The sequence below is a fragment of the Centropristis striata genome, chromosome 6 (genome assembly GCF_030273125.1).
Source record: "Centropristis striata isolate RG_2023a ecotype Rhode Island chromosome 6, C.striata_1.0, whole genome shotgun sequence".
NCBI classification, from domain to species: domain Eukaryota; kingdom Metazoa; phylum Chordata; class Actinopteri; order Perciformes; family Serranidae; genus Centropristis; species Centropristis striata.
Genome location: NC_081522.1, coordinates 21,925,219 through 21,943,095, shown reverse-complemented (window position 1 = coordinate 21,943,095; position 17,877 = coordinate 21,925,219). Strand labels below are relative to the sequence as shown.

The following is a 17,877-nucleotide window of genomic DNA, read 5'->3' as shown; positions in this document are numbered from 1 at the left end:
GGATGGATGGATGGATGGATGGATGGATGGATGGATGGATGGTTATTTACTGCAAAGAGCACCATTTTTACTACTTTACATTTGATTACTATTTCCAGAATCTCTCGGAAAAATAGATAAATCATTGTATTTTTACCCCAAATACTTAGGAGTTAGGGTACTTGAGGCAGTATGTAGCCCCCCAACAGTCACCGCCAATAAGGAAAGACAGCTTGTATGTTGCATGGGAGGCTAAATCAGAGGCAGAAAAATTCTCAAAATCACCTGCTTCTGCTTGCAAATCTTAAATGCTTTGAGAGAACGAAAATAAGTTAAGGCATCTTAGATGAGTATTTAAAATTCTCAGAGCTTTTCCCATCATGCATTTAACAGTAAGAGGATGTAATTTAGTTGGATCTTCCAGTGAATGAATCAAACTGAAAGGGTAAAAAATGAGGGAGACTAAAAAAAGCATCTTGAAAAGTGAAGGGAACATGCCCCCCCCAAGTGGAAATCACACCCAGCATCAGTCTGTTTCAAAGAGGTCAGTGAGTTCACAAGGTAACATGAGTCAGGAAAAATAGACTCACTGAATGATAGAACGACGAAGGTCAACTAATTGCCATGGGGAATGCTCAATGTTCTGATATCAGATCGTCACACTTGGTTAGGATTAGAGAAAGATTACACTTTGGGATTATTGAGCCATCCGACCAATGGGACATCAGAACAATGGCACAGAGAGAAACAACTACTGTACATATGATAGCATGTGCCGATTTGATTGCTGGCAAATATACAGACATTTTTCAGCAAGCTTTTACCATAACAAGAGTTTATATAAGTCCATCCAGGAAATAGTGGGCTTTTAGATGGATGAAATGTTGGTGAAGATGTCTAACCACAATTTTGAAATGGGCCTCTGATTCCTGGATTTCTGGTTTTCCTCTCGGTGAAGCTCAAAAGACCTTTTCTTCTCCTCCCATGCAATACTTATCAATTCCTGAGTTGAGTTTCCTTCCTCCACTCTCCCCTGTAGGCTCCCACCTTTCCTCACCCAAGCCTTTCTCCCTCTACTTCACGAAGCTAAGACTTTTGTGATTTATAGCCCTACTCCTGCATTCTTCCTCACCCTTGCAACACTTGCAACACTCTGCAAAATGTTCCCTCGTCAAAACCTTTCATTTTTCCTCATTTCCTGCTGCTCTGCAACCTCTCTGCCTGCCTACCCTTCCCAAAACTGGCATGTAGCAGCAGAGGCGCGGCCAGATGTGGAGCATATTAACCTAGACCATAAAGCAACATATGCTGTAAAGGCTGTGAGAGTAAAAAGTGGAGGCTAGGTTGGGGAATGACCTGACCATAATGACTTCAGATTGGTATTTGGGTTAAGAATATCTACATGGAATTGGAAAAGGACAGATGTCATCGGGTGCAAAGATCGACCAAAGCAAACCAAGCATCCAATGGGATTTAGCTCGTCTAGATAGAGGGAATTGCAGGACTAAGGGACTAAATCCTTTCAATGGAGGGAATTGTACTCTCTCACTCAGAGCGAGCGAACATATGTGCTTAATACAAAACACCAGTGCCGTTGGAGAGTGAAGAGTCAAGCGGCAGTAGAGCATGAAATGACAAATGAAGATGGACAGGGTACATGGCTTAAGTCAAGTCGCATCGGAAAGAACAAAGGATAATGGTAAAGAAGATGGATGAAGATGCTAAATTATAATTATGCCTCAGCTGTAAGCAATACAAGTAGCAAAAGGCATTCAAGCAAAAGTGACCAAGTCGGGTCAAAAAAGCGCCTCTGTGTTTGGATGTGGACATCAAATGCATGTTTTTACTATTGCACATGCCAAGAAAGAATCATGTGAAAATGACACAGATCTGGCCCTGAAACAGGACTGAAGGAACACAAACTCAAATTTTGGCAGAAGTACATATCCATCAAAGGGCACGACAATCTCTCCTGTTAACCCAGTGATAGTGTTAGCCCAGACTGATGACCGAAGTTTACCCTGCCTCTTACCCATTGCATGCTGGAAGGGGTCCAGCCCCCATGACTTTAGGTTTTTTCTTACCACGTTGAAAAAGCAAAGCCGTTTGGCGGCCTACCGACAGTCTCGCCACTGAGAAGGATAGGCTAACAATACAGTTGAGCCGTTCCAATGTTGGCTCCGGTGCAGAAGCTTTGTAATCCGGCCTTGAAATGTGGTGTCTTTTTGGGGACTTTGTAAAATAAATAGACAATGATAAATCCAACACTGAATATAATCTGTGGTGTTTACACTTATTGTTGTTGTTAGCCATCCAATGATAATCCCATGATGCCTTGGGTTGAGTCTGCTGACCAATGAGAGGCTGTGTTCCTGACAGCTCTCATCTCAAATGCATTGTGCAATGGAATAACACAAGACTGGCTCAAAAAATAAATAAAAAATAAAAATATATATGGGTGGGGGTGAGCTGTGCCACCCCTTCTTTTGACACGTCCCTGCATCACAGTTCTACTCATGACTCTTAAAGGGGTGAACAAGTAAAGAAAATCACCAGAAAACCACCCAATATCATTTGTTTCTGGAGAAAAAAAGGCTTGATTATGCTCTTTTTCTAAGTGAGCTGCAATTACTCAACAAAAATCCTTTAAGATTTCCAGAGTTTCTTTAACTAAACCTCTAAGTTGTGAGTGATTAGATGTGAGAGCGTCCACAGCACAAAGTGGACTTTGTGTTTCTCATAAAAGAGAATTTATGGAAATATTTCCACTATTCACCTTAAACTCTATGGTACCCTTACATTATTCATGTATGTGTTTGAACTGAAGCAATGAGAATATTATTATTTTTTTTGCATCTGGGTTTAATTAGATGTTAAAAAGTAAGCAATTCTTTGGCAAAGACTGAACTCTACATAGACACTAAGGAAAACAAAAGGGAATAGCATCTCAATTTCACAGTTTCTGTGGAAATGTTAACTTTTTCTCCATTTGTTATGCTCTACGCTTTTGGTTTGTCTTTTTGTTTGTCATTGTTTGTATATATTATACTGGGGTTTGTGTGCTTGCAGAACCAAACTTCATTGTCTGTATAACACTGTCCAGATATATTTTGTTCATTAATCCTGGACTGATTTCTTCTAATCAAGACACAGGAACAAACAGGGTGACCACATGGCAAACATATTTTTCTCCATCTGCGACCTTCAGTCAACAACTCGACCCCTCCTGCCAAAGCTCTCCAAGACTGGCCCCCATTCATTTTCAAGATGTCAAAGTCCTCTGACTGAGTGTTGTTATCATTATTCTTTTCAATCTACTTACCCCGACCTGTCCTTTGAAGCTGGTGATGGATGCTATACAAACAAACCTCTGAGCTTAGTAAAAACCTAGCCCTCATTTTTCTTCAAGCTGCTGACAATGAAGGCCGTTGTGACAAGGCAGAGCGGGCAGTAATAACACTGGAAAGCCACCCAGACTGTGATTGCACAGTGTCCATCAGGGTAAATAGTAATGGGGATTATTAGCTAGTTGCGGTACTCACATTAGGTCTCAGGTTCGCTGCTTGTCCGTAATACTTCTCGGCTGCCTCGTTCAGGCTGGCTTGTCTGCAAAGGGAAAACAGAGAGAGGCGATCATTACTCATCTTTATTGCTGCTGGCTTCGGATGAGGCCTTGAACCCTGCATGTTTACTGGCACTCAGGGGTCACTGAGAAAATAACAGGAGGGAAGAGCATGAGGGATGAGAAAAGCCGAGTCCGATCGGCTGCGGCTGTCTCGTTCGATAGCATCTTTCACTTGATAACATCTGTGCCGAGCGGTGCACAGCAAGCACTTTCTGCTTTAATTGAACCTTGAGGTCGGGACATTTGGCTTATGGGGTACTTGAAGGAAACTCATCAACAAACCAAGGCTGATTAGGAATATTCACTGTACTTCTGTTTACAGCTGGTGGGGGGGTGGGGGTGGCTGTGGTTTGACACGCAGGACGGATGCTGAGACACTGAAGGAATGCAAACAGCGTGGAAACACAAAGTAATTTAATCATTCTATCATAACAACCAGGACAGCAGAGGAGATGCTGCATATGCCACACTGCGACAAAAAGGGTTTTGGGGGCAGATGGCTTATCTGCATGAGTCCCTGGAACCAGAAATATTTAATTCCTGAGGACATAAAACCTGCAGTCAAGACAGGATGCCTTATATTATGCTTTTTTTAAAATCTTCTTTCATAACCCCATGCTCTGCCTACTGTTATACACAAACCTGTGGCTCCTCTGTCACACGGCCTTTCCTGTTATTAATCCTCTGGTATCTCAGAGATCACCTTTATGGTCCACAGCTGCATGCTTTTCACTGATGGTAACAATTGTCTCATTGCAAACAATTTAACTTTGACGAAGTCAAGGGCAGAGTCAACGACGGCTGGCTGTGGAGCCCCTTAAGTCGTAATGATCAAAGGAAGCGAGGCCGATGGAACCACAGTTTCATTTAGGCTGTCGCAGGTTATTAAGGGATCATCATGCAAATGGTTCCAGATAAAAGGCAAAGCTTTTACTTTAGGATTACCAGATCAGTGGGCTAACCAAACCATACACTGTCTTCTGTGTTCAAACATTGGTTATAACTCAACTTCAATTCTGTTATTCTACACTTACTGTTTTCCTTTTTTAAATTACATATAAGATGGTAAAGATTTAAAAGCTTAAATGTTGAATGGAAACACGTTTTTCATTTCTCTTGCCTCTGTCTTATTTTAAATTAAATATAACCTTTACAGAAAGAGACTTTTAGCCTCAAACAACCCACCTGGCTGCTGGCAATGTGCATAAATTGTATATTGTAGTGTATAGATACTCCATATGCTCATTTTCAGAAAACTGGAAGATAAATAAAGCCTCAAACCAGAATTATGCCTCTTGGTTCTTGTGTTTTAAGCTTTTACGTTTGTGTATCTCAAAAAGACAGAATGTGTTTTAAAAAAGTGAACTACACAAAGAGTTGTGAGTCAAGTGGTGACCCAAGAAATATTGGATATTCTAAAAAAATTACCAACAAGAAAACACATTTGATATTTTAAAAGCAATGTGAATATGAGTTTACAGTTATTGGATCAATAAGAAGGAGAAAAAAAAAAGACTAGCAGTAGCAGGTTCCCAATCTTGACTCGTGTGTTAGCATGCTAACATTAGCTAATTATCGCGAAACACAAACTACAGTTAAGGTTGTTAACTTATTGGTTGGGTATTTGGTTGAGATATATAACTTAAAATCATATATATCACCTCACTAAAGTCAAGGGATCCTTGGGAATCCCTTGACTTATCCTTTGGGAATCATGAATGTCTGCATGATAATGGTAATCATGGTTATCATTTAAACTTTCAGATAGCTGTCAAGATATTTCAGTCCGTAACCAAAGTGGTGGACCAACCTAATATGTTTAAAACACATTTCATTTTGTGTAATTTTGATCTTAAATATGTTTCCTACATGTAACATACTTCAGGAACACAGAAGAACATGCCTCTGCTGTTTATTTTTTTTAGTCCAACTGATTTTTTTCCAGCTCTGTTCCAAAAAAGCATTTTACATTCCAAAGGCGATCCAGACACCGACTTGAGTTGCTGAATTTGTCCGGAGATTATAAATGTGGGTTTCACGTCCAACCACAACCATATATTTGTTTGCCAGCATAATATTTAGAAAGCACAACCTTCAGAGGGAAAAAATGCACAAATCTAATTATATAATATCATTATCACATTTATAAACACATTATCAGAGGAGAACTGGAGAGCTGCCACACCATGACTCAAGGGGCAGCAGGACCTCCTGGGGCTGTCTGACTGTGGGTTCGGAGAGCACAGAAGACAATGGAGGCCAAGTATGTAAAATGCTGCCTGGGTTTAAACCCGAGGAAGAGTCAGTGCGAGTCTATAAGAGCACAGGAATAAAGAGAAGGATGGGAAAATGGAGTAGGAATGGAGAAAAAAAAAATCCCCGTAGGGAAAAAATTCTTGGGCATATTTCAAATCAGCAACTGAACCACTGATCTTCTTACCCTGACATCTTGTTGTCTGGAGATGGTCTATTAACCCCAGACATGCACAAATCACTGCACTGACAGTACTGCTTAGGAGCGTGACATTGTAGGACACTAATGACTGAATGAACAAATTGCGTTTTCTACAATAGCCAGATATCTGTGCTTAAACTGCACTCATCCCATCTGTCTTGAGCAAGGTAAAAGTCTCTCTGTTAGAATGCACTGCAAAAAAAGAAAAGTTGGGTGAACTCAAAATTTCAAGGCAACAAACTTCGATAAAATTTTAAGTTGGACAATTAAACTAAATATTTTAAGTTTTGTTTTTGAGTTTGCTCAACTCTGAATTCAGATTTTTGAACGTATAATTTTACATTGTAATAACTTTTAATCCTTACTTCTGCTAACTTCTGCAAAGTGCTGAATTGGCACGATTGTAATGCCGCTATGAAATGTCAGCTAATGTTGCGACCACAATTTTGAGTTAGCATTGATACGCTAATGGCTACTCTTGTAGCTGTAACAAGCAGCGCCGCTAGCATCAGTTAGCCGCTAGCTTCAGTTAGCCGCTAGCTTCAGTTAGCTGCTAGCATCAGTTAGCCGCTAGCATCACTTAGCCGCTAGCATTAGTTAGCCGCTAGCATCAGTTAGCCGTTAGCTTCAGTTAGCCGCTAGCATTAGTGCGCCGCTAGCATCAGTGAGCCGCTAGCATCAGTTAGCCGCTAGCTTTCGCTAAAGACCGAATTTCACCGCTTTCCCGCATTTCACAACAAAGAAATAAGAGTTAGCGGAACTATTGTCCCTTGTTGTGAACCCCAACTTAAATATATAAGTAACAACAACTCACCAACTTGTTTTTGAGCAGACAACTGGCTTCCTTTGTTGTGCTAACTTACATTATTGCCCTAAATGTCAATAATTTATATTTTCAAGTTTTACCAAGTTAAATCACTGTTTTAGGCAAAAAATACAAGTTGGCTTTTTTTGCAGTGTGCTACACTGAACACAGACATCTTCCCTCAGGGTTGTACGGTATGTACAATAATGTAACTTATTCCTTCAATTACCATTATGAGGTTATCAATTTAAATAAATTTATATGCACCGGTACAACCAACTATGCACAAATTGGCATACCTAACATAATGACATGCTAATAATATACAAATATGATATGGTGTATTATATTATTATATAAGACATGCGGTTTAAATAGGAATCTAGGAGGTGAACTGAGTGCATAACCTGATTGAGTGTGTCTTTTAGAGATTCTTTTTCCCCTGGCTGTCTTTGAATATACCGTTTAATGTTACAGAGTGATGTCACAGTGTACATTTTGGCTTTCATTGATGTTTGACACATTAAAGGGAAGAACATCCCCATTGGCCTTGCCATTAATCAACCTTTCCTGTCCTATATTAACACTATAAATAAGAGTTATAGAATGGTTCAAAGGAGGCAGAAGGAAATTATTAGTTTGGAAACAAAATGGTCAAAAACCCCAAAGGGCCCAAGAGGGCAATAAAAGACAACTGCACGTCTGAAAGCGTCTGCCCCCTCCTTTTAATCTCTTCCCTTCCCCCGAGTAGATTCACTTGTGTCCCCACCAACTGAGGGCTTTTCCATGTCGGCATCCAAGACAAACACATAAAGAACATGAGCCGCGGAGGAGTGGGACCCCATGCCAAGCAGGCGGAGAAAAGTTCAGCTCGATCGCTGCTTGAAGCCCTCTTTAGCTGCCAGGGGTCTGGACCTGGAAGAGGCTCTCAATACTGAAAGCTGTTGGTGGTGAAGATCCTGCGTGATCGACCCGGTGGGGGAAGAGCTATGCAGAAAGCAGCTGGGTAACAGTCAGACACTGAGCTGTGGAGCAATGCAGCAGCAGCCTCACCAAACTTTGGTGATTGACATCAAAGTTTAATGGTCTTGAAGGAACAGTAAGACCTTTTAGGAATCGCTTGCTTAATATGAAGGTACAGCCTGCAGGTGGTCGGTTTAGCCTAGCACAGTAGTTCTCAACCTTTTTGAGTCGCGACCCCCAATTTAACATGCATGTTGTCAGCGACCCCCGCTCACTGAACAGAATCTCACACGCACAGTTCAGATCACCCGAAAAACAAACAAAATGACCAAAAAAAGGAAACAAAATGACCAAAAATGACGCAAAATGACCAAAAATGACGCAAAATGACCAAAAAATGATCAAAAAAAGACACAAAATTACTAAAAAAGACAAAATGAACAAAAAAGAAACAAAATTACCCAAAAAAGAAACAAAATTACCCAAAAAACCCACAAAATGACTAAAAAAAAGACACAAAATGACCACAAAAAGACACAAAATGTCCAAAAAAGACACAAAATGTCCAAAAAAAGACATTAAATGACCAAAAAGACTAAAACACATTGACACATGAACACTTTAACACAGTGGAGACAGAGCTGACTTCCTAAATGATTTGGCGACCCCCAGAAATCATCTCGCGACCCCAATTGGGGTCCCGACCCCAAGGTTGAGAATAGCTGGCCTAGCAGACTGGAAAAGAGGAAACAGCCATCTGGCCCTGTCCAAAGGTACAAAGTCTACTAGCAGTGTCTTGCTTCTCCAAATCCCCAAGTCTTGATTGATACAGATCAACAGATAATTGGTTTCATACCCTTACAACTATCATTTTCATTTATGTATATAAAGTCTGATATAACTGCTATATTTTGGGGGGAATGTACCACACTACGGCCATCTTGAAGGAGTGTGTTGTCACTAAAATAAATTATTTCAACCTTAAGTAATCAAGGGCCAAAGCTGAAGGATCCTGATTTTGATTTCAGTAGAAAAATGTTGATGCTCATTTCGATCAATTTTGTGACATTCCTAAAATCCAGCCATGAGCACCTTTAAAGCTCACTAATTAACATGTTGTATCTCATCTGTTTAATCCATGGCAACATTTGCCATGTCATTGTCACAAAATGACAAGAAAAGGAAACAAAATGACCAAAGAAGACACAAAATGATCAAAAAAAGACACAAAATGACCAAAAAAGACACAAAATTAGGCCTGGGCCGATAATCAATAAATCAATTAATCGCACGATAAATTAAATGAACTCAATAATTTTGCCGGCCTCGATATATCGCCATGCGCATGCGTGTTTGTTTTTCTCGTCTGTTGCCTCCAAGCAGGCTGGATGACAAGAGGGTTCACTCTGTGCTCGATCTCAGCACCTGGGCGCTTTTGTTCCATAGCAGAATGAGCGGAGTGAACCCTCCTGTCAGTCATCCAGTCTCTTTGTCTCTGTGGGGAAGGCTGGGCCGCTAGCATTGGCTACACACAGAGTGCAGCAGGTGAGCCTCGTGCAGAGCAGCGCGAGGAAAAAAGATGATTGCAAAGCCAAATGCCACAGCCCCGGTGTGGGAATATGTCGGTTTCAAACCGAATGAAAAAGGTGAGCCCATCAACACACGGACGAGCCTGTATGCCGAATTTGTTGAAAAGTGGTGGCAACAAAAAAAGCCACCACAACAAACTTGCATGCCCATCTAAAGCAGAACCACCCGACCCAGTTTTCCCAGCTGGGGAAAAAAACTGCACCTGGAGCTGCAGAGCCTTCGTCCCGACAGTCAACACTGGTCGACAAAGTAAATATAAACGATGTGCGCTCACAGAAAGTGGAGTTTGCTACATCGCAAAAATAAATGCTGCCCTTTAAAAAAAAAAAAAAAAAAAAAATGTTTGTTTTATTTATTTAGGATATTTAAACGTTCTTAAAATTACAATTACAATGGTAAAAAACACTGAGAAATAAAAGTGTATTGTATTTGAAAGGGTGTGCATTATTATGATATATTATCATGTTGACAATAATATCGTTTATCGGCAATAATTTGTGGGACAATATATCGTCCAGCAAAATTTGTTATCGTCCCAGGCCTACACAAAATGTCCAAAAAAGACATTAAATGACACAGCATGGGCCACTGGGTCATCCTGTATCAGTTTGTAGGTTTATTCAGTCAGTGGGGCAGCATACTGTAAGTTGGCACATGACTGTATTTACACATTCCCACTTATGGCTTGTGTTCAGAAACACAACAGCTTGTGGGCTGCTAAAGCTTTGCCGCTCAGGCTCATCAGCTGAACCTTGGACTAATTTTGAAGCAGACTTCAAGTATGAGCCGAGGCCAGCAGAGAGAGAGTGAGACAGAGTGGTAGAGAGAGGAATATAGACAGCATATGAAGATGCATAGCTGCACAGCACGCAAAGACAAACCGGCAGCTCTCGGGCTGGCAGTGCAGCGGGAAAAGAGGATTACAAAGTACAGCCAAGTAAATCACACTGGCTGAGGAGTAGTGTAAGCCCCTGGATAAACCGTGCAGACAGTAGACCTCCCTCTCTCATACATACACAGCCTCCTTTCAACTTAGCAATGGAAAACTGTTGCCCACCCATCCCATCGACAGAGAATGAAACACATACAGCGTCTCTCTGCATGTGCTGGGGCTATGGAAATCATCAAAAAGAGAATCTTTCCAATCACTCAAATCAAATCAAATCAACTTTATTTATAGAGCCCTTTAACCTCCTGAGACCCAAGCTTTTGTTTGGTATGTATTGTTAATTTCTCCTAAATATTTAGGATTTGTAGGATCTGATTAGTACAAAAACTAAGCATTGTCTTTGAACAGGAAGTAGTTATTGAAAAAAAATAATGGGTTAATTTTACTGTATAACACAATTAATTCACCAGTATATAAAACTTTTTATTTCCTTACATTTACACCCTTGCTTTGGAAGAACGATAGTAAAAGTCTATTCGTTCTCAAATTAGTACTTCCTGATTGGCAGCGTCGTAGCTTGTTTGCTATTGCTAAAAATAGTCAAACTTGCACAGATAAAATCTGATCATCTTTTGTACCTGGTCCACTTTTGTCTGGGGATAAGCTGTTGATTGACTTTACCAAGATGCTGCCATCTGATTTCTACTCTGATTGATGTATTGTGCTTTTTCTAGAGTTTGTATTACTGAGGACAACATGTTATAGTTAGGCAGAATTAAGTTTAAGGTCCAGAAAACCTCAAATGAAATGTCCACATATGAGGACGCAGGATCACAGGAGGTTAAGACAGCGTTAGCTGATACAAAGTGCTGTACATGGCAGGACAGACCAACAATAAAAACAATAAAAACAAAGAACAAGCAAAAACAACTAAAACAAAGCGAGTCTCATGCTGGGTAAAACAAAAAAACAGTAAATAAAAGTGGGTTTTAAAATTAATCTCAATTTTAAAATTCATCTTAACTTTAAAAAGCCACAAAGAACAAATAAAAACAAAAATAAAACAGAGCAAAGGCTCATGTTGAGTTAAAAGCCAGTGAATAAAAACGGGTTTTAAGATTCCTTTTAACCCATTGACGCCTAAAACTTCCTGTAAAACCTCTGGCCGATTTTAAAATAAGCCCCTAAAACCTGAAGTTTTTCTGGAAATTCAACAGAAGTGTCAACGCTTCCTACTAAATAATAGATTTTTCAGCCTCTTTAGCAGATAGAAATGAAATTCAAAAAGTATTTGAGAGCTAATACAAATACTACAAAACGACGTAAACGCTTTCCAGGCTTCAATGGGTTAAAAGCGGACAGTGAGGAGGCCTGCCTGATGTGCAAAGGTAAATTGTTCCAAAGGTTGGAGAGCAGCTCACTCACCTGAGCATGTGGGCTGCACTGAAGACCACATCAAACTCGCCGCTGTCGAGGCGTGCAGCTTTCTCCGCCATCTCTGCCGCTTCCAGCAGCCGCGACTCTTCCAACAAAAACTGACCTGGTAGGGCAGAAGAGAACAGCGGCGCTGTTAAAACGCTGAGGGATCCCCACAGAGGCACAGAGGGATACACAGTCTGCAAGTGTTGCCTTTGGCTCTGGAAGAGGGACAGCCTGGTCTGCCCCTGAAATAATATGCTGAAACTCTAGATATGACTGCAACATACCATCACTCTTTGGCCATCTCTCAGACCCATTTGTTCAGACTAGCCAACCTTGATTCATGTGTTTCTTTAAGATGAAAATGTTTCTTGCAGAAGGTTTGTGTCTGTTTGCAGGCGACCTCTGTGAGATGAGATTATGGACCCCTGACAAGGCCGTGAGCCGACGGTGGGCCACTTGATAAGGGCCAGGTTTAGAGAGGAAAGAATACTCTGTTGACTTTGGTTTAGCCCCACTACTGTACCAGGATGCTAAACCACCGAGTGAACCTGAGCATGTTTTCCTTAATAAATGTGGATGAAACTGAAGCTGTGAGTCCAGGCCTGAGGTGAGAGGACGATGAAAAGTGAGACTTCAGAGTGTAAAATAGCTCTAGGTTACAAACACCTCTGCAGTTATAGGGGGTTTATGATACACTACTGGTCAAAAGATTTAGAACACTCCAACTTTTCCAGAATTTTATTGAAAATGATGCAGTTTAATGTCTCAGTGTACTCTGAAATTAATGCATATAACAAATAAACAATTTAAGTTAAAAAAGTAAATCGTAGAATCAATTTCGAAAGGAAAATGTATTCTAAACTTTTGACTCATTGAAGTAGCACCTTAACAGATAGAACAGCTGATCACACTCAATGGAAATCAAATATTCTTCAGAAAGTTCTTCCCAACTCTGTTGCAGAAGTTCCCTTAAATGTGTAACACTTGTAGGTTGTAAGTGATCAAGAAAAGTTGGGACACCTGTAGGAATTGGTAGCAACTTAGCAACTTTCAAGGCTTGATCAACCTCCATTTTTGCAGAACTGCTTTAAGTTTTTAACCCATTTCTTGTTCCCTGAAAAAGGCCTTTTTGTATAATTCTGAAATGTACATTCTTTCTCAGTTTTGGTTAACCTTACCTTTTTTTTATTTACCTCTGGCAGTTCACCACTTTCCTTTGTACCCTTTCTAGCTGTTCATTGGACTTGAACTGCTTGAATTTCAATAAAAAATTGAAAAATTGTGGTGTAAAAACTTTTGACCAGTAGTGTATATCAAAGCACATTTATGAGTAGTAAAGAAAGACAGCCCCTGCGTCGTTAAATATTATACAAAGATAAGATTCATATACAGACTTTGATAGTGTAATTCTTGATTCTTAATTCTTCACAACGTAGCTTCGGTGAATATTGGAAGATCCAGTCCTGAACTTGTTCCAAGACAGTGGGAAACCTTAAGCTTTGGGGTTTTTCTGGTCATTTGTATTCAGTAACTTTCAAAAATAATCAACTACAAACTACAAAAGAGATTCCTGACAGCCTTTGAGTTTCTCCTGCATAGCATAGCTGTGATCCATTCAAATTCCATTCATAAAACAAGACTTTTTACACATCTGCATCACGTTGTGGCTATTTCGGCATACTTTTGATTTTTGATCCATTCATTGCAATTAAGTCACAGTGAAATCAGCTTATTTTGGGTTTTGCTTTATCAGTACTGGCAGTCATCCAGATGAGTTGTGTGCACCTGATATTATCCATCTAAACATGTCAGCTTTGGTTTTCTGAAGTATCTGGGACATCGTCCCATGATGTACAGTGTGCATAAGTAGCCATTTTTAAAAACAGATTAAAAACCTATCTTTTCTCAACAGCATTCGGTTGAACTGTGTGTGTGCATGTGTGGTTGTGGGAGTGGGTGCACATGTGTGAGTAAGTAAGTGTACAGTACAGGCCAAAAGTTTGGACACACACCTTCTCATTCAATGCGTTTTCTTTATTTTCATGACAATTACATTGTAGATTCTCACTGAAGGCTTCAAATTAATATATATATAATATGAATGAACACATATGGAATTATGTACTTAACAAAAAAGTGTGAAATAACTGAAAACATGTCTTGTATTTTAGATTCCTCAAAGTAACCACACTTTGCTTACTAGAATATAAGACATGTTTTCAGTTATTTCACACTTTTTTGTTAAGTACATAATTCCACATGTGTTCATTAATAGTTTTGATGAATCTACAATGTAAATAGTCATGAAAATAAAGGAAACACATTGAATGAGAAGGTGTGTCCAAACTTTTGGCCTGTACTGTATATGTGGTGAATATGGCATAGCTTGTCTACCTGCACTCTTCAATTCATTTGTAATAGATGTTTTTTATTTTTTTTATTGTTTGTTTGTTTTTCTATGTTTTGTTTTGTTTTTTTAACTGTAATTATGTATATACATTGTGAAGCACATTGAGTGTGCCTTGTGCATGAAATGCGCTCTATAAATAAAGTTGAATTGAATTGAATTAAGTCAAAATGTGGCTTTTAGCTTAGCTGAATGCCAGAAAGGCCTTTGCAATGTAACGAGTACAGCTGTTGATCAGTTGTCACAAGAAGCATCAGTTTTTGATGATTAAAACATTTTTCTTTAGAACATTTAAATCACTGCATGAATAGGTGGTAGAGATGTTTATAAATATCCAGCAGGACCAAACACCATTTTGTTTGTTTGCTTCTGTGCTAAACTGTTAACATACAAATCCGTAAACTACTAGAATCCAGCCCTGAGTATGAAGTACTGTAAAATTGATGGTGTAGTGCCAATAGGAAGTCAGAGTTTGCATGATGGAGACACTCCACCATCAATCTTTTATCAGCTGCATTCATATCAGATCAATACTGTTCATATCATGTGAAACAGAGTTCTTAACCTTTAAATGTGACAACTAAGACATATAGGACTTTGGACAAAAAAATCCACCATTAACCTGATATATCGATCACTTTAAATGTCACTTGCAAGCTGGTGCAATGACAACGAGCTGACACATCAGTTCATCATAAAATGCCGTTCCAGACGGACGAGCTTTAAAGGCTTTAACAGGAAGGAAGTAATTAAGTTGTCAGCTTATTTAAACTCAGTCTTACTATGACAGTAATTCGATCTAAGAGGTAACGCTGCCACGTGTGAGTCACATGAAAATAATGTAAGAGAGGAAAATATATAATTATATAAAATATATAAATTATATTACTAACACTATTATAGATAAAGTTTTTCCCTTATGTCCTATTCTATATCTTATGGGATCTAATCCCAACATTTTAGTTTCATATCAGCAGAAAATAATAATTTTAGCAGCTTCTACGGCTACCAAGAAAACCATTATAAAGAACTGGTTTGAACCTGTCACGAATTTCAAGAGAACCTGGCTTTTATTGTTTTTTGATGTCTGTCTTCTTGAGAGGTCAACAGCCAGGATTAATAATGTTAGACCTGAAACCATAATCAATTGGTCTAAAGCTATTGCTGTGGTTATCCTGGAATCTGTGTATATTACCAGTCTCTCTATATTTTTGTTTGGGCTAAATTTATGGGGTTTTTTTGGTCGTTTGTCTGTTTTCGCTGTGTGGCTTTGTACTGGTGTATCGTTGTTTTCATTTTTGTTGTGGTTATTCTTTATATTATTCTTTGTATGTTATTTGTGTGTACATTGTCTAATTTGTAAATATGTTTGAGTCTTTGTTGTCTAGAGTTGTGTTTTGGTGTTTTGTTTTCATATTGTGGCTCCTAATAAGTAATCCACTGTTCTTTTCTTTGTTTCTCCGTTAATAAAAATAATTAAAAAGAATAATGTAAGAGAGATGCTGAAGTTGTCACGTTCCACTTTTCATCCAAATGAAAGAGAACAATGTGAGGAAATCATCCTCTCTTGATACAACACTGCACTAACCACGTACAGACTGACACTGTGGTGGATAAAAGGAAAACATGGCCAAAGGGTCAGCGAACACTGCTGTCTGAACAACCTGCAGAGGTGTGGAAGTTCCTGCCTTTGTGCACACCAGTGCAGCGTGCATGTATTAAATTCACAAATAAAATATTTGAGGATGTAACAATAAAGGCAGGATACGTCAAATTTAATAAAGTACAAAAAAACCCCATGCTTACCATAATGCATGTAGCAGTTTCCTTTTGTGGGATCGAGCTGGATGGCCTTCAGGAAGTACCTCTCCGCTTCTGTTTTCTGCCCCTGAGAGAGACGGATTAAACAGTGTCATTATTGTTTCAACTGCTCCTCAAAACTAGTCATTATAAAAATACCACACTCAGCTCAACGGCCAAAATACCTTTGTGTATACCTAATGTCCCCCTCCAAACCGCAGCCCCACTTTAACAATAAATCTTAATAAATAGACATGAAGCACATGGACCGCGAGTGTTTTTCTTTCAAGCTCATGTGTCGTCCTGTCAAAGTACACAATGTCATGCTTGGCACGGCAAACCAAGCAGGGCAAAGGCTCATTCATTACACACTTTTATCTGTGCATATAACACTTCCAGAGCATAACCACAGATTGCCAGTGTGTGTGGCCTGACTGCTATGAAACAAGACAGAAAGCAGTGGATGGAAATGAAGCGAGAGGGTGGAAATGAGAGAAGAGGAAAGAGACAGAAACAGTAAGGTGATCATATATATATCAGGCTCACACACACACACACACACACACACACACACACACACACACACACACACACACACACACACTAGCAAGGTTATAATAGTTTTGGATTTTTCATTAGTTTAAGTTTTAATTTTGTTATGAATTTTTGTTTTCAAATTCAGTTAGTTTTTAGACTGAGTTTGCTAGTTTTAGTTTATTTTTTATTTTTTGAAATGCTTTAGTTTCAGTTTAGTTTTTATTAGTTTTAGTTTTTTGTAATGGGTTATTTGTTGGGTGGGAGATTAAAAGAGGTCACAGTAAATTTGGCCTTTATTTCCTTTGTCTTATCCATCTTCATTAAGTATGAAAAAAGTTGACAAAGATGAAAATTAAGGACATTTTTACTATAATTTTAGTTAGTTTTGTAACCACACAATACAGGTTCAGTTAATTATCATTATCATGTAACCTTTAACCCTTAAAACAAATGTCTGATATCTCAAAAAAGCCTTTAAAGAAGAGAGGAATGTCCTCACTTTGCAAAAATGTCCTCACTCTGTTGGTTAAAAACATGTTCTGGTCCCCACTACGTAGGAATTACAAGAAAACACACACACACACACACAGGGGTTCCTATCTGTGTTGTTTCAGCCTTTAGAGAGATTGAAGAATTCATACTGGAAGGGTGAGCATAGCATGATGAGACGAAGCATCACTAAAGCCCCGAGGACCCCAGAGCTCCGTCAGGTCCTTCAGACTGTGACACGTAACCAATCACAGCTCAAACAGAACAGAGCAGCTGGCCAATAGTGATGCCAGCTGGGACTTTGACACATCCCTGCTCTCAGTTGGGCACCAGATGCCATCTGATAAACAATTAACAATGTGCACTCATCTATAAAAGCTGATGTTTTAGCATTAACAATGCAACCATTAGTGTGTATTTCTCTACAAGATACTCCCTTTGCATGAATAAAACATTGTAAAAGTGGACGTATTCCAAGTCTATAAAGGACTAAATCATCAGAAAACATAGAGGGCCCTAGCTTGCACCAGGCACAAAGCGGTGCAGAGCACAGCAGAACTGTTATTGCTAGTTTCAGGCAGATGCAGTTGTAATTTTCACTCCCAGCACCCAACGTCGTCTAAAAAGCAACTTGTTCTTGTGTTAATTTGCTTGCCCCATGTAGTCAGGTGGCTTATCTAAATAAAGGGGACACGCCGGACAAAAGCACCAAATTTTTTCCACATGGTCTCTGTCACCATAAGTTTCAATTTTTGGTAGGAGCCACTTCATCAAGATTGCAGATCGGAGATGGCAGCCATATAAAATCTATGAGAACCAATATATCTTCCAAACCACTTCGAAGGTCAATCTTGGTGTCAAAATATACATTTACTGGGGCAAAGAATCATTTAAAGCTATTGAGAATATCACTAGA

The 17,877-nt window shown here is 39.3% G+C and overlaps 1 protein-coding gene across 1 annotated transcript in view; it reads right to left on the bottom strand.

The window, feature by feature from the left end:
• Window positions 1-17,877, bottom strand: part of tmtc2b (transmembrane O-mannosyltransferase targeting cadherins 2b) — a 161,219-nt gene that overhangs the window by 9,449 nt on the left and 133,893 nt on the right. The window contains exons 9-11 of the mRNA XM_059335609.1: window positions 15,942-16,023; window positions 11,732-11,846; window positions 3,522-3,585 (exon numbers count right to left, since the gene is read on the bottom strand). Coding sequence (XP_059191592.1) covers window positions 3,522-3,585; window positions 11,732-11,846; window positions 15,942-16,023 — 261 coding nt within the window. The remainder of the gene's footprint in view (window positions 1-3,521; window positions 3,586-11,731; window positions 11,847-15,941; window positions 16,024-17,877) is intronic.